Source organism: Myodes glareolus, chromosome 9 (assembly GCF_982192425.1).
Source record: "Myodes glareolus chromosome 9, mMyoGla1.1, whole genome shotgun sequence".
Classification (NCBI taxonomy): Eukaryota; Metazoa; Chordata; class Mammalia; order Rodentia; family Cricetidae; genus Myodes; species Myodes glareolus.
The window spans coordinates 25,210,907-25,232,588 of record NC_142034.1 but is presented as its reverse complement, the minus strand read 5'-3'; the positions used below and the strand labels follow the sequence as shown (position 1 = coordinate 25,232,588).

The window sequence follows — 21,682 nt, the reverse complement described above, 5'->3', positions numbered from 1 at the left end:
GGGGCCTCCGGGAACCTTGTGAACCTGAGTGAATTCTGCCCTAACTCTAAGTACCAGCCCATCTCAGACACTATGGCCTATGTCTTCATCTTCAATGCTTTCTGTAACCCATGAAATGACTGTCACTCTCCCTGTCCCAGCTTCACAGGTCAGGAGCATTATGACTTATGCCTTGTCCAATCCTTGGCAAGTTAATGGTAGAGCCAGGATTTGAACTCAGACAGCCTAGGTACAAGCTCAGTGCTCTTTTCACTAAACACGCTGTGAGGAGACCGCTTCTACCCCTCCCAAGATAACCCATCCAGCCCTGCCACTGCTTACCTGAAAGTAGGGTGCACACAGGGAAGGCAGAGAGGGCCCCCCCATTCGTCAGGCTCCTCTGCCTGACCGCGCCTCAGGATGCAGACAGACAGGCAGCCAGGGAAGGGGGCTTGCCTGCTGGGTCCCCTCATGACTGAGTCCCAGAACCAGAAAGGGACAGAGCTGGGTGCTGAGGACAAAACCAGTCAGGAAGTGGCCCTCTCACACTGCTCAGCCCCTGAGGACTCCTGGGACAGATGGCAGACAGCACTGTCCACCTTCTGATGCCTGTCTGCACCCCTGACAGAAAGTCAAAGGCCACCAGTCCTCAAGTCAAGCCACAAGGCTGGTGGCGGCCACCATGAACCCCATTGTGGGCTGGGAAAAACCACACAAGGAAGGGAAGGGTGTGGGTGCAGGAAGTTGAGGACAGAGGTCCTCTTACCCCAACTTAACTGGGCAGAGGGAGACCTTCCCAGACCTTTCCCCACCCTCCTCCTGGAGCACAGTCCCTGGGGTGCAGACAGCAGCCCCACCCCCACAACCCCAAGGGGAAACAAGGTGCAGCGGGAGAGCAGCGAGGGCTGAAGTTTAAGAGAAGGAGAACTTCCCAAGGCTGGAAGAGAAAACCAGCAGCCAAGGAAGGCCATGGGCTTCTCTCACCAAGTCCCCTGACCAAGGCAGCAAGAATGGCCATGGGGCAGGGAGAGACTTAGGGAAGCCATCTCCCTCTCCCTTCCATCCTGACCCTCCTCCCCACCCCCGCCCCAGTGCAAGGCATAGATTTCAGCGGGAGAAGCACATGCCTTCCCTGGCATGGGCAGCAGAGCAGGGCATAAGGAAGGAACCAGGTGAGGTCTCAGGACAAGGTCAAATCGAGTTGGACTCTAAGTCACTTCCTGAACAAGATCCAAATTCCAATCTTGGTCCAGGACAAGTCACAGGCTTTGGACACAGCCTTAATTCAGGCTGTAAATGGGAACAAGGCATCTGAGGGCCAGAGAGAATCAGGTCTGCAGAGAGTTCAAGGGTCACACCGAACAACCAGGCTGCAGTCTCCCAGGGAGACCCCCCTGGGAAACCTCAGGGAGGGACAAGTTGTGCGGGTGCGTGCTGCCCTTGGCGTGTGCGGGAGGGTGAGTCCACGGGCGTGAAGCTGGGGCAGTGGCAGAGAGGCTGGTGTGCATGGCGTGTTAGCGGGTTAGCGTGAGAAGTGCGGAAAAGGAAGCTGTGGAGGAACAGGCAGAGAGAGCCGTGAGAGGTGCGGGGAGGCCTGAGAGGCCTGTTACCTTCCATGGGGAGCCCAGAGCTGAGCCCCCAGGGGACCCCAGGTCCTGGGGGGACAGCAAGGTGGGGATCAGCTGGCGACGGGGCGTAGGGGGAAGGGAAGATACTGAACTTCTTTCAAAGACCTGGGGAGCAGAAGGCAGGGGCAGGTTTGGAGGATGGGACCCCAGTGAGGACCCAGGAGCTGGCTGAGTACCTAGGCACCTATGGAGGGTGGCCCAGGATGGCATGGGCCCTAGTCTCACCCCCTGGCACCTCACCATGGCCACTGACCCACTGGGACTCGACTCTCAGGCCACCACAGGGCCTTGACAGTCAGGGACTCTGGCGGTGGGCAAAGATCTCTGAGACCCCTATAAGCAGTGACTTGTAGTAACGCTAGGCCCTTTGGCACAAGGGTCTCCAAGATTCTGGGCCCAGAACACTAAGGCATGAGGGGTTTTGGAGCATGAGCTGTCCTCAAGATCGCTTGGGTAGGGTCTCGGTAAGCTCGGAATATTCAGGTCTGGGACTTTCAGAGTGGAGTGGGTCTTTGGGTCCTGGCGGGGGTGGGGGGGAGGAATCTGAGAGAGTATAACGAAAACTCAGACCTACCAGGAGGAACTTTAGACTGTCTCCTTCCATTTCCCAGCGGAGAAGAAACGGAAGCTAAGCAGATTGGGTCCTAGGGCTGGCATTCTTCTGCCTGCCCAGGACCTGCTGCCCAGCCCTGAGGAAGGCTTGGCAAGGAACTTAGCCTGGCAGAGGCCTCGTTCAGTCACGCCTGACCCACCTCCAGTTCAGCAATGATGCGTTCCTCATCATCTTCATCCTTGATGGCAGAGGCCATGATGGGTGGTGTGGAGGCAGGGCGGGCCACCTCAGACACGGCCCGGCGGAGCTTCACCTGGGGCTTCTGGACCTCCAGCTCCTCGGACTCAGCCTTCTGTAAAGCCCCCATATCTTATCAAGCCTAGGTCCTTCCCTCCCTCCTGCAGTGGCTCACCACACCCTAGTTCCACCAGTTCCCTGGCAGGAAGACCCACCCTTGTCCCTACCAGAGCTGGCTGTGGGCTTAGAACACACGGTCCTAGAATCCAAGCTAGATGTCAGGTTGGGTTGTTCTGCCTGACTTCCACCCTCTCAAGCTTCCCCTTAAGATACCCCTGAACCCCACCAATTGGGGTGTACCTTGATGAAGGCTGAGTCTTTCTTGCTGGTGACCACCACCTCTCCGGTGCGTGTGGTGGTCAGGCCGTGGGAGGAAGGGAAACTCCGGCGGGGAGGGGGTGGCGGGGGCGACTTGGAGGGCTTCTCTGTGCGGTATCTGGGCACCGTGAGCTCATCTGCAAGCAGCGGGGACCCGGGGTCAGGGACCCACCACAACAGTGTGCACAAGGGCCCGTTCCTCCAGGAATGACCAAGAGGACAGCCCAGGGGAGAGGAAGGCAGGACGCCTCTCTTTCCACTTTCCTACGCCTGCCACCGGCTCAGCCACTCACCCAGCCCCACTTCCTCTGATGGCACTCAGCTGCTCAGGATTGTCAGGGAACCAGGAAGACTGTGGCACCTTGGCACTGAGTTGCTGATCCAGCATGGACATCCTAACATCACCAGAGGTTCAAGGCCACACTCAAGCCTGGGACTTTTGTGCCATTCTGAGCTGCCTCGTGGCCACAGCTGTCCCTCAGCCCTACCAGACTCAGCTTCATCCTTTCTCTGAGGTGCTTGGTCCCGCTCCCATCCCTCTTCCTCCAGCCTGGTTTCCATGGCAACCGCTAAAAGGTCACTCAAACCATAACACCCTTGCCTTTCATTCTCCCATGACTACATCAACCCAAATAGTCTGAGTTCCTAGCCAAGCACCTTCCACAAGCTCTCAGCCTTGTTCTGCATTAAGGCCCAGCTCTGGACAGCTCTGGACCCTGCTCCAACCCAGCAGCATCTCCCTGCACTTGCCACTCTGTCCCCCGAAGGTGCGCTCATCGGAGGGGACGTGCCTGCTCATTCCTAAGGCTCCACTGCAAAGCATTCTCTTTTCTTCTAGGACTGTACAGTTCCAGGCCGGCTCAGGAGCCGCACTTAGCCCCTTTGTGCTAGGGATGCATTAAGGGTGGCCCAGGACAGATTATGTAACCATTTGGAATCTGTCCTCTTTGTAAGGAGGGATTAACTGTGTCTGCCTTCTTCAACTGCTGCACCCAGAAGGCATCGGGTAGTCAGTGCCCAACAAATGTCACAGTCTGTCACACCATTAAATCCTAAGCACAGCCTGTAGAGATGGCTCAGAGGTTAAAGGTGCCTGCTGTACAAACCTGGTGACCTGAATTTGATCCCATGATCCCACAGTGGAAGAAAAGTATTAATTCCCACAAGTGGTCCCCTGACATGTATACACTTTCACACACACACACACAAATAATAAGATAATTAAAAATTTTTTAAATAAAAAAAATTCTGAGGCTGGAGAAATGACTCAGTAATTAAGAGCACTGGCAGATCTCCAAGACCAGGTTTGATTCCTAGCACCCACGTGGTGGCTCAAAGCCAGCTGAAACTCCCATTCTAGGGGATCCAACACTCTCGTACCTCCTCAGGCACCAGGCACACACGTGATGCCCAGATATACATACAGGCAAAATACCCACACACATAAAAACAGAAAAATAAATTCTGAGCTCTCTGAAGCACCTTTCCAAGTCAGGGTCGCTGGAAGAAATGCATGAACCAATGATGGCCGTACCTCTCCTTCAGGTGGTGCCTCCCCACCATCCTGCAGGCGTGGGATGTCAGGGCCCTGGCATACAGGTCAGCACTGCATTGCCCTCAGAGCGGGGAGAAAATTGGATGGACCCCAGCTCACCCTGTCCTTCTGTATCCCGGTCCCTCCTGTGATTGCTAATAGCTAGCACCCCTTTTCTCTGGCAGCCCGGCTACCATGACTCACTGCCATGCATCCCCTACAAGTCAAGCTCTGAGAACGGGCCTTACATCCCCATACCTGAACCTCTTCTCCCACTGGGCTCTGTCCGGGGGGCTGCCTTCTGACCATGGGGTGCCTTGGGGGGCTTGTGGTCTGGGGTGGGGGCGGGTCCTGGGTGGGCTTTGCTGGCACAGTCCAGGTCAGGGATGGCCTTGAGCAGCTCAGCCTGTGTCTCCTCCAGCAGCCGGTTGATGTCCTTGGCACTGTACTGGGTCAGGGCTGCCCGCTTCTCCTCCCAGTCTCTCTCTGCAGCCTTGAGAGAGGAAGCAGAACTGGTGTCAGGGCTCCTGCCCATGACCCCCTGAGCTCTGCCAATCAGCCCCTTCCCCGGGCCACATGAGCTAAGAACAAGAACTTCATGGAGATTTAGCTCCTCCTACTGGGTGTTAAACATTGTCCCTGTAGCTTAGAGAGATCACTTTTATTAAATACATTATTAGGTCTATTTCTGGACATTCTATTCTGTTTCGTTGACCACCCAGTATGTGTTTATACAAGCACCATATTGCTTTAATTATTATCACTTTATAGTATACTTTCTGTCGAGATGGGTAAATGTCACCAATATTGTGCTTTTCAGACTCCTGGTCCTCCTCCTAAGTCCCTTCAGTACCTGCCATTCCAGGTGACAGCAAGAATTGTGAGCCTAGTTTGTAACCCGCCCTGGTCCATCACCTCAACAGACACAGCTTTGTCCGCGCTTCTCTTGCCGGGAGCATCCAGGCCTTTGGTGGGGTTACTGCTCTTTGGGGTAAGAGGAGCTCCTTCAGCAGGCCCACTCAGCTCATGGAGATTCAGTGGAGGACTGGGGGGTGGTATTTCAAAGTCCAAGCCTTTGCTGAAGTCTGTTTCAGCTGCCACTTTCTTGGGAGACTGGTTCAGGAGATTGTTGGGGGGTGGCCACACACCCTCATCCACTTGCCTAGGGTTGGGAGAGTTAGAAGCAGCAAGTGAGAGATGGAAGCCCCTGCAGGGGAACCTGCAGATGTGAGAGAGGCTCTGGGATCTTGCAGAAGAAGATGGGAGAGCCTAGGAAGGCATTGAGGGAAAGCATTTGCATGCAGGGGTCATAGGTCAGAGTTGAAGAGCTCTAACTGGCACAGAGTGACCTCTGAGGAGTCAGAATAAGGGGCCAGGTGTTCCCATGGGTCTGGGCCAGTGTGTAACCCCATGGGAAGGTAAAGACAAAGGAGAGAATGACCTGCGGATCTGGGCCAGCGTGTCAGTGACCCCCCGGCAGCGCTTAAGAAGTCCATCGAGGCGCTGAGGCTCCTCCTTCAGGAACTTCACTGCCTCCACCTCTACACGCAGCACGACGCGCATCTTACTCTGCAGGCCTGGGAAATGAGCTGAGAGGGCAGGAGGAGTAAGCTGGCTGGGGAGGAGCACCCAGGAGTTGGCACACTACGAGGAGCACGGCAGGGAAGCCCTTGTGGTCACCCTTGACAAGGCAGGCTCACCCTTGAGCTCTGTTAGCGTCTCCCCAAGCTGCTTCAGCACCAGCGCCTTCTCTTCCAGCTCAGGACCAGGTACCAGCCGGTGGTTATGGGCCACATCCCTCTGGATCTTCTCCACTGACTTCTCTAGGTCACTGCAGGCACAGAGAGACCCTTCTCAGCCCCTCTGGCCCCAGCCTAGCCCCCTGAAATTGAGCAGCTGGAAAGAAATTGTGCCACCAATCAGATCAAAATTAAAAGCTATAGCCAGGTGTAGTGGCTTACCCCTGTCATTCTAGAACGTGGAGGGCTGAGGTGGGAGGACTGTGGAAAGTTTGAGGCCAGCCTAGGCTACATAGTAAGACCTTGGTGCAAACAAAACAAAGCATTAAAAAGAATCACAAAACCAAAAGCCCCACCAGGCTAAATACTCAAGTGAAATCGGCAATGCTAGCTCTCAAAGATGAGGCTTTCACACGGTTCTTTACTAGGTACCGCGGCCTCCCCACAAGCCCTGATCTACAGTAACATGACCTCTCTCCCTAACTCTTCCACAGAAGCAGTGGAGAAGATGGTGGTCCCAACAAACCTTACATAGCATAGAGGCAGCAGTACCCGTCTGTGGGCACAACCATGCTCATCACCCTTTGCCAAATGACCCTGGCACAGAGCCTTTCACCCCAAGGTCAAAACTGCCTCAGGTTTTCAGTCCGTTCACCGGAAACATTTACGATCCCACATCTTCCTAAAACGCAAACCAGGAGCTGAGCATAGCGGCACAAACGTGCTTTGGAGGCTGGGGACAGGATCACAAGTTTAAGGACAGCCTGGGTTACAAGATGCTGTTTCAATACAAACCAACCAACCAAAATCATAACCAAAGCAAACCAAGTCTTCCAAGTCTTCACCCTATGTGTTAAGTTCTTATGCTCTTTTTATTTTTATTCATTTATCTTTTGGTTTTTCGGTTTCTATGTGTATAACCCTGGCTGGCCTCAAGCTCATAAAGATCTGCCTGCCTCTGTCTCTCAAGTGCTGGGATTAAAGGTGTGTGCCACCACCGCCCGGTTGTGTTAAGTTCTTAATATGTGGGTGGGAGGGAGGCCAAGGAGATGGCCCAGTGGATAAGGTGCTTGCTACGCAGGCGTGAGGACCTGAGTTCAGATCCCCAGCACCCACCTAAAAGATGATCACAAGAATGAACAACCTTAACCCCAGCCTTGGGTGAGGAGGGGGCTGAGACAGACCAGCTCTGGGAGCTCACTGGCTGGTTCCAGCGTCCGTGAGAGACCCTGCCTCCAAAGCTAAGGTAGAGAGGTGGAGAGATGCTCCAGCAGATACTGAGCAATTGTTGCTTCTGCAGGGAACCTGGGTTCAGTTCCCAGCACCCACCTGGTGGTCCAGAAGCCTAACTCCAGTTGCAGGGGATCTAGTACCCTCTTCTGACCTCCCTGAGCACCAGACATGGACATGGTGCACACATACATATACATACATACATACATTTATATATGCAAGCAAACATATACATAAGATAAAATACATAGATCTCTTTTTAAAAGTGGAAAGTGATAAAGATACCTGACATCAACCTCACACCCACGTGTGCACCCATAGACACAAGTGTACTCACAGTCACCATATAAGCACACATAATCTATATATAATAGATAGATAAAAATGAAACCCTAAGTTTCAGTGAAACCCATCATTCTGAGGCTAAACCCTAACCTTAGCTCTGCAGCCATCAACATCTGCGTCTCGCCCCTTCCCCGCTTTCCCAGCAGAAGGCTCTTACACAATCACCTAACACCCTGGGCCCTCTGGGCTTCGATCTTCTCACTCAGAAGATGAGTGTGGGCTGGGCGGTGGTGGTGGCACACGCCTTTAATTCTAGCACTTGGGAGACAGAAGCAGGAGGATTTCTGTGAGTTTGAGGCCAGCCTGGTCTACAGAGCGAGTTCCAGGACAGCCAGAACTGTTTCACAGAGAAATCCATTCCTGAAAAAACAAAAAGAAAAAGGAAAAAAAAGACAAAAAAAAAAAAGTATGCTGGGGCTGGTGAGCTGGCTCAGCAAGAAAGCACACTTGCTGCCAAGCCTGAAGACCTGGCTTCCATCCCCAGGACCCATATGGTAGAGGAACCGAACTGAGTTCCTCGCTGGCCTAGAACTCCACTATACCCAGCTTAAGAAACAAAAATTAAAGAAAAGAAGTGGGCATGCTAGGAGTGTCTCCCTTGGGGCTACTACGAGCACTAAAGGAGCCAGCGGCCCCTGGAGATCACTCTTGCGTCTCTCTCTGCAACACTGCTTTCCCTGCTTGCTTCTGCTTAGATCATTCGGAATTTCTCCCAGGTCCTTATTGGCGCTGCCCTCTCTGGCCCTTTAGAATAAGTACTCCCAGCCTAGAGTATCCCATTGGCCTGTACACACAAATTTCCATGCTAATTTCATCCCAGCTCTCAAAAAGAAGCCCTTCCCCCGTCTCCCCGCTGAGGGTTAGGAGTCTTCTCCCAAACCCCCGAGGCTCCTCTTTGCTGGCTTGGGAACTCTCTGTGCCACTAGCCCAAAGCAGGCAGAAAATGACATTTCCCAGTTTCATCTGCGTTCCCGGCACCCAGTCGGTGCCTGGTTTGGAGCACATACTGGGTCAATAACTGTGAAATCGGGGCTGGAGATGTGAGCACACATCTCTTTTGTTTTGTTTGTTTTTCAAGACAGGGTTTCTCTGTGTAGCTTTGGAGCCTGTCCTGAAACTCTTTCCTTAGACCAGGCTAGCCTCAAACTCAGCCTTCCGAGTGCTGAGATTAAAGGCAAACACCACCACCACCTGGCAAAATGCAGTGCTTGCAAAGAACCGGAGTCAGATTCCTGGCACCCACCTCTGGCCTCTGTGAGAACCAGGACACATGTGCATATACCCACATGCAGACACAAATATTATAGTAATTTTTTAAAAAAATAATTTTGTTAAAAAATTAAATATTTTTTAGATTGCAGGATGAAGAAGTGAGAGGAAGAACTGCTACAGGTAAGTGCGCCATCTCAGCCCTGGATGTGGGTCGGTGGCATCCCTCATCCACATGTAGGACTTTCTATACGTTCCTGTCAAGTCCCACCTGTTGGATTTCAACTCAACAATGCAGATGTAAAAGACTTGAATCTGTTCTACCATCTGATGTGTCTGCTCTCGGTCGAAGTTCACTGTCATCAACCAAGCTCATCAGCATGCCTCAGCCATCCTATCCAACGAGAAGATGAAATGACAGACCAGGGCAGAGCCAAGGGCAAAACCCCGAGATTCTCTAACCAGCGGTTAGAGAACTGCGGTTAAAGACATTGAGCATTGTCTGTTCATCAGGTGCCACGTCAGCCCTGTATATTCATTTCCTCATTTCAACCTTAAAACAGGTCCTGGAGGGAGGCATATTACTTCCAGTTAGCACATGGGCAAACAGTGGTTCAAAGACTAAACTACATTTCTCAGCTTCCCTTGCAATTAGAAGTGGTCATCCAACTATTTCCCTATCCGGTGAAATAGGGATGGAAGGGGCACATGCTGTCTCCAGATCTAGTCCATAAAGACCTCCTGTGCAAGCTCCCTCCACATTCTTTCCCCTTCCAGTTGGTTATGAAGACCATGATCTGGGTGATTCTGGAAGGCACATGTGGAACATGGCAGAAATACCACCAGCTCGAATCCCTGACAGACTGCATATGGGAGAGAAACTTTCTTTTTCTTTTTTTTTCTTGTTTTTTTTTTTGTAAATATTTATTTATTTATTATGTGTACAATATTCTGTCTGTGTGTATGCCTGCAGGCCAGAAGAGGGCAGCAGATTGCTCATTACAGATGGTTGTGAGCCACCATGTGGTTGCCGGGAATTGAACTCAGGACCTTTGGAAGAGCGGGCAGTGCTCTTAACCACTGAGCCATCTCTCCAGAAAGTTCCCGGGAGAGAAACTTTCTAACCTGCCTAGTGTTTTCTCAAAAAAATCTGTCCATCATTTTTTTTTTTAGAGAGATGTATTTATTAAATTTTAGGTGTGTAAGTATTCTGCCTGCGTGTATGTATACTGTGTGAAGGCCTGGTGCCCACAGAGGCCAGAAGCACACATCAGAACCTTTAGAAATAGAGTTACAGATGTGAGCCACCATGTGGGTGCTGGGAACTGAATTTGGTTATTATTATTATTACAAGAGCAATAAGTGTTCTTAACCCCTGAGTCATCTCACTAGCCCCTTTAACTAGGTTTTTGAGATAGGATCTCAACGTATCCCAGGCTGGCTGAAAATCAGTAGCTGAGGATGACTCAGAACTCAACAATGCTTTTGCCTCAGCCTCCTAAGTACTAGGATTACAGGCTTACACCGCCACACCCAGGTTAGCGTCTTTTACTTTAGAACCATTAAATGATTTGGGAGCTTGTTGTAGCAGCTGCCTTAAATAAATAAGGAACCCTAATTGAGGTTTGGCCTCCCCAAAGCAGGGTGGCAGAAGCTCTGAGAGGAACTAGTTCAAGGTCACACAACTGTTCTGTGGTGTAGCACTGTCTACTCACGAGGGACTTCAGCCATTGGCTCTGATGAGTCTCACTTCCAAACTGAATGATGTCACCTAACTGCTGTCCCACCCCGCCCGCATTCTACCCATAGGAAAAATAGCCCTTTCCCACAGCCAGCGATGGGTCAGCAGACAGACTTGGAAGCCAACAGGCTTCAGTCAATGGGGACGATGTCTAGAGAGAGCCCAAGCCTCTGGCTAGACAGACAGGTGAGTGAGCCCAGCAGGAATGAAACCAAAACCCAGCTTCAGCTGCCCGTGGGACGCCAGAAAAGAGGAAGGAACAAAGGAAAATGAACATATGAGAGAGAGAGAGAGAGAGAGAGAGAGCACATGTGGGCTACTGTGGGGCAGCTAGGATGGAGGCAGGGGATGGTCTTGCAGGCCAGATCAGAACCATCACAGGACCCAGTCCCTGCCTCACTCAAAAGAGGCAAGCGCCAGGCTGGTGAATCCCACCGGCAGCTCCTGGGTTCTCTACAGAGAGCATCTGAGTGATGGGTGTGATCAGACACAGAGGCTGGGGGTTCTCAGTGCTCCCAGAGAGCCGAGGCCCCCAGGAAAGCAGGGACCAGACACTCATGAGGAGCAGGGTATAAATCGGTCCTTTTATCTCTCTTGTCTCAGTGCTTTGATGGTTCCCTTAATTTCCCTTTAATGTCTCTGTCTAACTCCTTTTGAAAATCCTGGCCCAGCTCCTCTATGCAGAATGGAAAGAGACAAGGACAGGACAGGGAAGCGGGGAAACAGGATCCCTGGACAGCAGCTGGGCTGCTTAGAGATCTGTCCCGGGCATCACTGTCACCCCACCTGGACATGGTGGGCGGTGGGGTTGCTGCTGCTGGCTTATTTAGATGTGAGATGGCCCCTTACTGCGTCTCAGATGCACGATGTCACAGCACTACAGGGCTCCTTGCCTTAAACATTGCCAAAATGCAGACCAGGCTTGCATGGGCCCTGGGGCTGAGCTGTGACCTCCTCAGAGAACCCCTGGTGAGGGCTCCAGATATGACTTAGTAGGATAGCTCTGGATCCTCCTACTGCCTCGTGTCACTAAAAGGGACCACGAGAAGGGGTGGGGCCTTTGCCTCAGCCCAAATATCTCCGGAGAAAAAGCTGCGGTGGACCGCGGCGCTGCTTCCTGAATGGACACAGGAAAAACAGCAGCATCTCCCATCACAGGTGCCAGACAAAGGAACTGTGGCCAGACAGCCATTTGCTAAATCTGGACCAGACTGTGTCTGTTAACCCTTCTGCGGCTAAGCTCTCAGAGCGGGATGATCTCTGTTGTGCCTCCTTTAAGAGTACCAGAGCCCGGCGTCACTATGCTGAGAAGGGGAGCGGGTTTCCCTTGACTTTTGGTCTCAGGGACCAGCGTAGCAAAGGGTCAGCAACACCTCACCTGAGACTCCTGACAACAACCTTGACCTTCTTGCTCAACCCGAGGGTGAAGCTGCATAGGTCACAAGGAGAGCGGGCAGAGGAAAGAGGGGAAACAGACAACTGGCTGCAGGCCACAGGAAGCAATAACATGGCAGAGGCAGGCACCAAGCCAGAAAAAAAAAAAAAAAAGAAATCAGGAATTATGCCAGATGGCCAAAGGTTTGTGGGTCATGGAGAAATCAGGCCACAGAGGAGGGTGAAATCAGACTTCAGAACAGACCAACGTCATCTATGCATGATTCCGAAGTAAAGGGGATGCGTCTCCCACGCAAATCAGGCTGGGTCACCCCGGCAGCCGCCCCCCACCCCCCACCTCCCACCGCGCGCAGGGGCCCAGCCTCACTTGAGCTGCTGAGTAATGAGCTCCTCGTCATTGAGGTAACGCAACCGCTCCTCCTCCACCAGGGTGCGCTGCCGCTGCAGCGGGTCCTCCTGCCGCCGCGCCGCCTCCGACACACGCATGCTCAACTCCGCCTCGGTGCGCTTCAGCAACGCGCGTACTGATTCCTGGTTCTGGAGCTGCAAGAGCAAGGATGTCCGCGTGGGCAAGAATGCACGCGTGGACCGGGTCGGGGGAGAATGAATGTTGCTGGGGAAGGGTGGGCAGAGGGCAGCCCTGTACAAGCAAAACTCCACAGAAGACTGCGTTGCTGGGTGAGCTGCTGCAAAGGCGTGGCAAAATAGACACAAGGGTCAAGGACTGAGTTGGAGAGAACCCATCAGGAGATCCTGACCGAGGATGATAGGGCTCATAGAGAGGGCAAAGTTATTATGGGTTTCGCCCAAGTTACAGCGGCATGGCTGTGGCTGCGGCTGTGAGCAGCAGGGCTGTGAGCAGCAGGGAAGGGTGGGACAGCTGAGAACGTAGACCAAGATTATATTCTGAAGGGACAGGGGAACAAGATGAAAATTTGTGTTGCCAAGGGGTAACACTAGGTAGGGCCCTGACGACAGTGTGACTGTGCAGTTATGTCCTCAAATAGCCCTGAGTGGAGACAGGGTCTGGGGTGAAGGACCCAAACTCTGTGGTTGACAGGGTCTGCCACTGTGGCTGAGCCTACAAGATAAAAGTCTCAGTTCCGAGCCCAATTGACGTGGGTGGGCGAGACCTTACCGGTGGCCCAGATGGCAGCTCTCTGCCTCCCCACTTCAGCCTGTCTCTGCTCATTATCCTCACCTGACAAGCCCCGAGCCCCTCTTGTGGAGCCGGCACAGTGATGCCAGGCTCCTGACAGGTGGGACCATCTGCCAGGCAGGGCAGGACAGCCACTCCAGGTTCAGGAAGCAGGAGCTGAGGGGATCTGGGGAATATGGATGCACGGTCTGAAGGAGCTGGGACAGCCTCAAAGGATGGTGAAGGGGGAAGGAGTGGGCTAAGACTCAGGGAGGGAGGAGACTGGGGGTCAGTAAAGGATCAGGGCTTGGTGAGAGGAGCAAGGTTTAATGAGGAAGTGGAAACTAGAAAGGGAAAAGAAGGGTCCAAAGAAAGACCACTGAACATGAAGGACTCCACTCCGCCAGAGTTGGATGGTGAGGAAAGGTGGGGCAGAGCCTGGGGAGAGTAAGTTAAGTGGAGGTGGGGCCTTGGTACCTGGAGCTTGCGCAGCTGCTGAAGCTGGCCACGCAGGTCGCTAGCACTGTTCTGTAGGCCCCGCAAATGCAGCTGCATCTGCAGCCGGCTGACAGCAGTGGGCTGCCCTGCAGGGGTGCCGCTGGCCGAGGGTGGGGGAGGGCCCGACACCGGAGTGGCCCCGCTGCTCCGACTACCCGATCCGCACGCTGCCGAGAGGGACCAGAAAGGTGAGTGATAAGGAAAGAGGAACAAACGGTGAGAGGAAAAAGCCATCCTCTCCACTCACGCCCCACACCCAGCCAGAGAGGCACACGGTTATGACCAGCTACCCTAAGGTGGCAAGTCCTAGCAGGAGCCATGTGCCTGGGCAAAGATGATGACTCATTTATCGGCAGAAAGCCCCATGATATAGCTACTAGTAGAGCTGGCAGCCTAGCTTCAGGGTCAGGAAACTAATCCCAAAACTCTGAGAGGAAGAGAAGGGTCACTCACGTGCTGAGGGCGTGGCTGCTCCATTAGAGCCTTCAATCTTCTCACTATGGCGGAAATAAAAGAAAATGGTTGTGGGAGCTTGGGATGGCCTCAGACCACCCAAGCTGAATGGGACCTTAAATGTTACCCCAGCTCCCTGATCTTAGGATAGAGCCACAGCAGACACAGGTAGAGCTCAGGACTCACCTGAGCTGATTTAGCTCATGGCGGCGCTCATCGCTGCCTCAAGCCCCGCCCCCGCTCCCTCCCCCCCCCCCCCCCCCCCCCCCGTCCTGATAGTGGTATTGAGAGAGGGCCTCTCACCTTGGGGTCTCCGGCTCTGAGCCTCGCAGGAGAGCGCTCTGCACCAGCCCTGTGAGGCTTGCAATCTGCTTCTCCATGGCCTCCATGCGTTCCCTGGGGAGGAAGGTGAATCTGAGCAATTGCTCCTGTGAGTTTGTGGTCCCTCCTGCCCACCCCATTCCCCAGTCCTAAGGTTAGCAGCCAGAGGACAGACACCTCATCTTCCCTTAGCTGCCACACTGAACAGGAACCCAAAGTCAGGGTTCAAATTCCTAGTTCTCCACTGCCTCTCTACCACTGCTCCCACAAGTCACTCTGATGCAGGAGGATTGCTGAGAGTTTTAGTAGCCTGGGCTACATAGCAAAGACCCTGTCTCCAGAACACAAAACATAAACACAAAAAGCCCAGCTCCTCCCCATCCCGAGGCTGCTCCCGCGGATTTCAGCGGGTTCCTGTGCTGGACAGCTCTCTCACTGCTGTCAGGGCAGTAAAAGGGCTGAATCAGCACCTTCATTTTACCTCCGGGTAAACCGAGGCTTGGGGAATAAACACAAAGTCGGGTCTCTGTTCCAGTCATCACTTGAGGCTTCACCCAGCCATCCAACGTCCTCCCTGCCACATTGAAGATACTCTGGCCCTCCCCTGTGACCTAAACCCGGAGAGAACCGGCCACCCTCTGCAGTGCCTCCTTCTTCTAAGTCCCTCACCTGGTCTCTGTGTCCTTGGCTGGCACCGGCGGCCCAAATCCTACTAGAGAGCGCTCTCCAGGTCCAGGGAAAAGCTCGGAAGGTGGTGCTCCGGCCGTCGAGGCGCTCCCAGTGCTGCGGGCCTTGCCTCCGGGACTCTCGGCAAAGACCGACGAGGAGCCTGAGTCTTTGCGGAAGGACTGGCGCACCGGCGAGCCACGGCTTGGCGGCCCCGAGTAGGGGCTGTGCGGGGGTGGGGGTCCCCCAGAGGGCGCCGACACGTCGGCCAGCTTCTGTGGGGAAGAAGGCGGCAGGCGGAAGCCGTAACCATCGCCGTAGAGAGGGCCGCCTGCGCCTGCCTTGTACAGCGAGTCCTCCAGGTCGGATTGCAGAGCGGCGGCAGAGTAGGTGCTGAGTGAGCGCACCGAGCCCCGCTTGTACAATCCGCCTGCGCCCGGGTATGCAAACGGGTCACCCGCTGCAGCGGCCAGGCTCAAGCGGCCCTCGTGCAGAAGCCCGTAGGGATCAGCATAGAGGCCCTCGCCCTTCACAAGCACCATGCCGCCCGCTTTGCCCGCCAGGTCCTCGTCCGGCTTCACGTCGCGCCGCTCCAGGATGGCGCTGGGACTGGGGCTCACGCCCTGGCTGGCCGGGGCACCCCCCAGTCGCTCAGCCGCGTGGTGCACCGGACTGCCGGCGTAAGAGGGCGGGCGGCCCCCAGCGTAGGAGAGGCGTGAGCGCGAGGGCGAGCCCGACGGCAGGCCCGACGGCAGGCCCGACGGCAGGCCCGATGGGAGCCCTGGAGGTGGCGAGCTAGATGCTAGGTGCGATGCAGGCGACAGGTTGTTGAGGCGCCGCGTGGGCGACGACTCCCGCGACGCGTACACCATCTCTCTCTGCGCAGAAAACAGCCCAAAAAAGCCCACGGAGCTGGTCACAAAGAGGACTTCCTTCCCTTCGAGGAGACAGAACCTCACCTCTCCCGCAACCAAGCTTAGGAATCCCACTCCATCTCCTGCAGCATCCTGGGCCCCTTGCCCATCAGTACTCCCAGCATGGGGGTAAGTAAACAGGCAGATGGAAAGACATCAGAAAAGCAACCCTCAGCCCATCCTTGATGGGGACCAGGAAGGAGAGAAAGGGGAGTGGCCGGAAGGGTCTTACAGTATCTAAAGGCCCTTTAGAAAAATCTTGAGAGGATTGTGGGGAAGGTAGCAGGTGAGCAGACGGCACTTCCATAACCTCACAACTCACCAGGACAACCCCGCCCCTTCTCTTAAGTTCCCATCTCCGAAAACGTCCTAGTTCTGCCTAGATTCCACCTGTCCAATCTCACCAGTGCCCTGTGTGCTCCCAAACATACCCGAAGGTCCCCGTTAGTGAGGTGAGAACCAGGAAAAGCAGCATACAGTGGCTCCTTCCTGTAGATCTTAATAATACTGCGGTCCTGGATATCTCTGCCAGGGAGAGAGCGAGGCAGAGGGTCACAGTGTGCTCCCCCTAGCTGCGCACAATGAGGAAGACAAGAGGTCCCTGACACCCAACCCTTTCCCCCTTTCCTAAGCCCGGTACTCAGTGACTCCTTGGGATGTCTGCCACCAGCAAGGAAGCATGAGTGTGCAACACACACACACACGGAGGGGAGGGGGAGTCACTTCCATAGCTTCCTGCCAGTGGGAACCCACAAGTCTGAATGATTTAACACAAAGAGGGCGGGACACTAGGACTTGGTGGGGAGGCCAAGGGTGAAGAGAGGGTGCCTAATGATCTACGGAAGGGCCACCAGAGGTCCCGCACTCTTCAGAGAAGTGTGGGGAAGTCTACCCCAAGCCCTGGGGCCGTGCCCACCGGACGTCCTCCAGCTCATAGAAGATGTTCCGAGCTTCGTCTTTGATGAGGATGGCGGTGTTGGGCGACTTGAGCATGCCCATGGTGAGCTTCTGCGGGAACATGTGCGCGATGAGTGCGTGCAGCGTGTCCAGACTGCTGACCTCATGCGTGATGTGTACGCGTCGGGTCTCCTCCCCGAACTGCAGGAACAGGACCCCTGCGAAGGAGACGCCGCCCTCACGGTCACCGCCTCTATCAGCCGGCTTCGCGCCAGGGGAGTGCGGTGAGCCTTCGGGAGCGGCATCAGTCCCACAGCGGCAAGGTCTGAGGCCGGAGGCTGCCCCCGAGTGCAAGTGCAACCATGCACTCCTCATGCCGCCGGTTTGCGGCCCACCTCTCCAAAAACCCCCCGGACCCCAGGCAGCTGGAGTCTGGACGCGGAAATGGAGCTGGGGGAAGGAGCTGATGGAGCACAAACTGAAAAAAAGTCGGGAAAGTTCGAGAGGCTGGCGAGAACGCCGGGAGGGAAAAAAGAAAAGAAAAAGCCTAGTAGAAATAGAAAAGGGCTGGATAGAGGGGACGCTGAGAGAGCTTAAGGGCCAGCAGGGTATGCTAAGGTCTAGCAGAGAAGAAAGAGCTAGAACTTCGAGGAGGCGTCCGCTGCTAGAGGAGGGAGTGGCAGGAGATGGAGTAGCGAAGGGCGGGATAAACCGAAGGGAGGAGCTGTGGCAGGGCCTGAAGGCAAGCAGGCTGGGCAGTACCTGGTGAGCGCAGCTTGGTCTGGCTGGCAGAGCGGGAGAGAGGCAAGCTCTGTCGGAAGCGGTTCATCCTGCTGAAGCCCAGGGGCAGCTCGGCCTCGGACATGGTCTCCAGCGACTCAGCCGAGGCGTAGGACAGCTTGGCTGCCTGGTCTGCCAGCCCTGGCTGGGCTCCCTGAGTATGACGCGAGCTGCGGGTCTGCAGGGGCAGGGCAGGGCGAGAGGCACCAAGCATGAGCCCCCACCCCCATCCCTTGCTCTGCCACAGCCTCCATCTGGGCCACAGAGCTCCAGCCAGCCAGCAACACGCACACATTCAGAGGTGGGTCTCCTGGGTTCCAAACTCGCTGGGCAGCTGTAGAAAGATCCCTCAACTCTCGAAGGTCTTGGCTTCCCTGGGACACCCGTAGGTAGGTAGGGGGCAAGCGACTCAGGCACCCTGGGATGCCATACAAGAAACCATCTGAGCTGGACCCAGGGGCATGCCTGCTAATTTAAGCTTCCAACGAACAACAACACAAATTTGTCACCGAGGTGAGCAGCAGAATTGTTGGGCAAATTGGAGCATTAGTTCCAGACATTAATTAAGCGGCGGGTGTGTGAGCGGCGGATTTAGTCTTCATGGAGTTCAGGGGGCTTGGGGGAGCAGGGAGAAAGCAAAGAGATTGAGGGACCCCAGGCTTTTCGCACTGGGAGGTGTCCATGCGGGGTTCTTGACTTAGAGGATTTTGTAACTGGGGAGTCTCCCAAAGTCTTGAATCCACTGAACCACGATTTAAAGTAAACTGTACACACCGTATACATGCAAAGCCAGGTGTGGCACACACAAGTGTACTGTGTGGGCTCCGCCCTCCCTGGGACACGAACCTGTCACAGCGTGCTTGGCCTCCCCTAGCCATGAGTATTGCAGCCCTATCCCTATGGCTACAGCTGAGGTGGGGAAGGATGTCACAGAGAATCCCTAGGTTCAAGTCCCAGTTCCCCTCCCCCGAAATAAAGGCCTAGAGTTGGAGCTCAGTGGGAAGGATGCCACAAGATGGGCCTGGCCCCTGTCTCCTGGAAGGTGGTGGCTCTCCTTATTTCAATTGTCTTTAGAACTTACTTTTGGCTGTCACCCAGGGTCACAACCCCTGCCATTCAGCCCCAGTTCCCACACTAAACCCAGCTACTATGTAGACACTGGATGGTTTAAATCGTTATTATTTTTTTATATTTATTTATTTATTTATTATGGATATAATATTCTGTCAGTGTGTATGCCTGCAAGCCAGAACAGGGCACCAGACCCCATTACAGATGGTTGTGAGTCACCATGTGGTTGCTGGGAATTGAACTCAGGACCTTTGGAAGAGCAGGCAATGCTCTTAACTGCTGAGCCATCTCTCCAGCCCAAATCGTTATTATTTTTCGACAGACTCTCACTATGTAGCATTGGCTACCTAGAACTGGCTAAGTAGACCAGGCTAACCTCAAACTCACAGAGATTCGCCTGCCTCTGCCTCCCAAGTTCTGGGATAAAGGGAGTGTGCCATGAGTGCCCGGTTCAAGAGAACTTTCTCCATTCTATTCCTTTATGAAACTGAATTATGAACAATTGGAATATATTACTTATACAACTAAAAAGACAATAGCAAAGGCATTCCTCTAATTTTGTTTTGTGTTTTTGAGACAGGGTCTCACTATGGAGCCATGACTGGCCAACCCAGTACTAATACATAGGCCAGGCTGGCCTCAAGCTTGTGTCTATTCTCCTGTCTCTGCCTCCTAAGTGTGGGATTGCAGGCAAGCACCCACCCCTCTAACAAACATCTCTAAAGAGGAATAGTTTATTCTCCTATCCAATCTCTCCTTTCCCTAAATCCTGATTACCCCTTAATTAATCTGTCTTCCTATTAAAGCCAGTTTAATGTCCCATCCAATAGCACTCTCAGAAAGGGAGAGCATTTTCCAGCAAGCCGTGTGCCCAGCTGTCCTCAGGCAGAGTGGCCTTGAGAGCTTGGGGACATGAAAAATCAGACTTGGAGGTCACCAAGGGGCTTCCAGACTCAAGCACAATACCTTGGCAGGAGGGAGGAAAGGAGGTGGTCTTGGAAGGCCGGCTTGGGGAGATCTCAGACTTCAGAACCTAGGCTTCAATCCTAGGCTGGCCAACTGTGAGAGCCCCTCCCACCTTCGTCCCCAGAGAAACCACTGCAGCAGCAACCTATTCAGAAGTGAGGGAGTTTGAACCAAGCTGGTGGGCATGGGGTTGCCAGGCAACTGAAAGGTCAGTGGTTGCCAGACTGGGGTCGATGAGAAGCTTCAGAATGAAGCAGCTGGCAGAGATGAAGAATGGGAGTGGCCACTGGGTCAGAGTGGGGTCACAAATGAGATGTCTGGAAAAGGATGGAGTGGACAGACAAAGAGGACAGGATCCTGGGGATGGCTGGCCACAAAAAATAAGAACGCTAGGGAAAAAAAAGAGCCCCATCTCTTCCTCTGCCTGCTCCTGCCGCCACTCGAGCACCATGGGCACCTTTCCGTTCTTTCTACTTTTATAGAAAACCCTAGGCCAGACAGTGGTGGCACTCAGGAGGCAGAGGCAGGTGGATCTCTGTGAGTTTGAGGCCAGCCTGGTCTACAGAGTGAGTTCCAGGACAGTCAAGGCTGTTACACAGAGAAACTTTGCGCGGGGGGGGTGGGGGGGATATCTCTAAGAAGGAAAAGTCTATTAACACTTCTTTCTGCTTCCTGGACCAAAGCAGAGAAAATGAAACATCTAGAAGCCACTAGCAGGCCTGTTCAATTTTTGACATGCTGTCTACCAAATTCACAGTTAGGAACTGAACAAAAGTTACAAAAAAAAAAATCACAAAATAAATCTTATGTTTTAAATAAGCTCATGAGCCTGTGCTTGACCACACTGACAATCACATATGAGCTGCTGATCACAGTCTAGAGGTTCTGACTAAGGCAGATGGCAACAGAAGGAAACAGGAATTCAAAGAGAACTTGAATACAGGATGGGGCTGCCGAGGAAGGCAGTGAACTCAGCCATTGTACCTGCTCCACCAAGAAGCTAATGAGACCTTGCCAGACAGAGGAGGCAGGGTTAGGACAGTCACACCAAGATCTGGGGGCTCCCAGCAGCTCTCTACAGACTCGGGCAGGAGCACCTGGGAGCTTTCACCAAACTCTTTCCAGGATTCACAGTGGAAGCCTGGGGCTCACGGCGGCCTATGAAAGCCTAAGGCAACTGTAGCATCCAGAGGCTGGAATCTGGTCAGCATCCACCACTCTAACGCTGATGAAGTCAGCTACCAGGGAAAACTTGCTAACAGGACAAACTGTCTCGGACATGCATTCTTCTCATCTCTCAGCAATCCTGAGTCAGCCTTGACGGTACATGCCTGTAATCCAGCACTTTAGGGGGCTGAGGCAGGAGGATCACAAATGCAAGGCCTGCCAGAGCTACAGAGGTAGCCTGGACAACTTAGTGACACCCTGTCTCAAAATAAAAGGTAAAAAAAGGGTGAGGGAACTGGGTATGATGGCACATACCTTTAAATCGAGCACTCAAGAGGCAGAGGCAGGTGGCATTTTGTGAGTTTGAGGCCAGCCTGGCCTACACAGCCTGTTTCAGGCCGGTCAGGGAGACTTGGTCTCAAAAGCAAGCAAAACAAACAAAAACAATACCCCCAAAGAGTTGCATGCTCAAGAGCCTGGGTTTAATCCCCACTAGTGGAGCGGGGGAACCCCTTTATGATGAAGACACTGTTGTTCACTCTCCAAAAAAGAAAACAGGGCCCAGAGGACTGTAAGTTCCTGCTGGGTCAGTAAGCTAATTAATAGCAAGCTAGAATCCACCACCAGGCCACCAGACCCTCAGGCCCATGCATTAACCCTCCCCTTTCTCCTGCCCCCTCCAGGGAGGGCTGACAGGCAGATACAGGATCCCATGATACTTCAAAGGCTTTGGGGGAAAAAAAAAAAGAGGAAGAAGTTTGCACACCGGTCACCTGGTGAGTCTGGGTTACAGCTACCCTGCTACCCTTTCCTAAGGTCTGAGGCTCCAGGGACCACAGA

General features: G+C 53.8%; 1 protein-coding gene across 15 annotated transcripts in view; it reads right to left on the bottom strand.

Annotated features, from left to right (window-relative positions):
• The window catches only part of Srcin1 (SRC kinase signaling inhibitor 1), a 63,856-nt gene that overhangs the window by 9,930 nt on the left and 32,244 nt on the right, over nt 1-21,682 (bottom strand). For 9 of the 15 annotated variants that reach the window (XM_085695725.2, XM_048450871.3, XM_048450876.3 and 6 more), the window contains 15 exons: nt 17,621-17,816; nt 16,878-17,076; nt 16,393-16,486; nt 15,051-15,925; nt 14,364-14,456; nt 14,061-14,104; nt 13,587-13,774; nt 12,339-12,514; nt 6,010-6,140; nt 5,751-5,898; nt 5,225-5,471; nt 4,568-4,802; nt 2,758-2,912; nt 2,360-2,512; nt 1,590-1,712 (listed from right to left, as the gene is read on the bottom strand). In XM_085695725.2, coding sequence (XP_085551851.2) covers nt 1,590-1,712; nt 2,360-2,512; nt 2,758-2,912; nt 4,568-4,802; nt 5,225-5,471; nt 5,751-5,898; nt 6,010-6,140; nt 12,339-12,514; nt 13,587-13,774; nt 14,061-14,104; nt 14,364-14,456; nt 15,051-15,925; nt 16,393-16,486; nt 16,878-17,076; nt 17,621-17,816 — 3,057 coding nt within the window. Of the gene's footprint in view, nt 1-326; nt 491-1,589; nt 1,713-2,359; nt 2,513-2,757; nt 2,913-4,567; nt 4,803-5,224; nt 5,472-5,750; nt 5,899-6,009; nt 6,141-12,338; nt 12,515-13,586; nt 13,775-14,060; nt 14,105-14,363; nt 14,457-15,050; nt 15,926-16,392; nt 16,487-16,877; nt 17,077-17,620; nt 17,817-21,682 lie in introns of those variants that run through there. The other 6 variants (XM_048450875.3, XM_048450878.3, XM_048450880.3 and 3 more) reach the window with 3 other exon arrangements.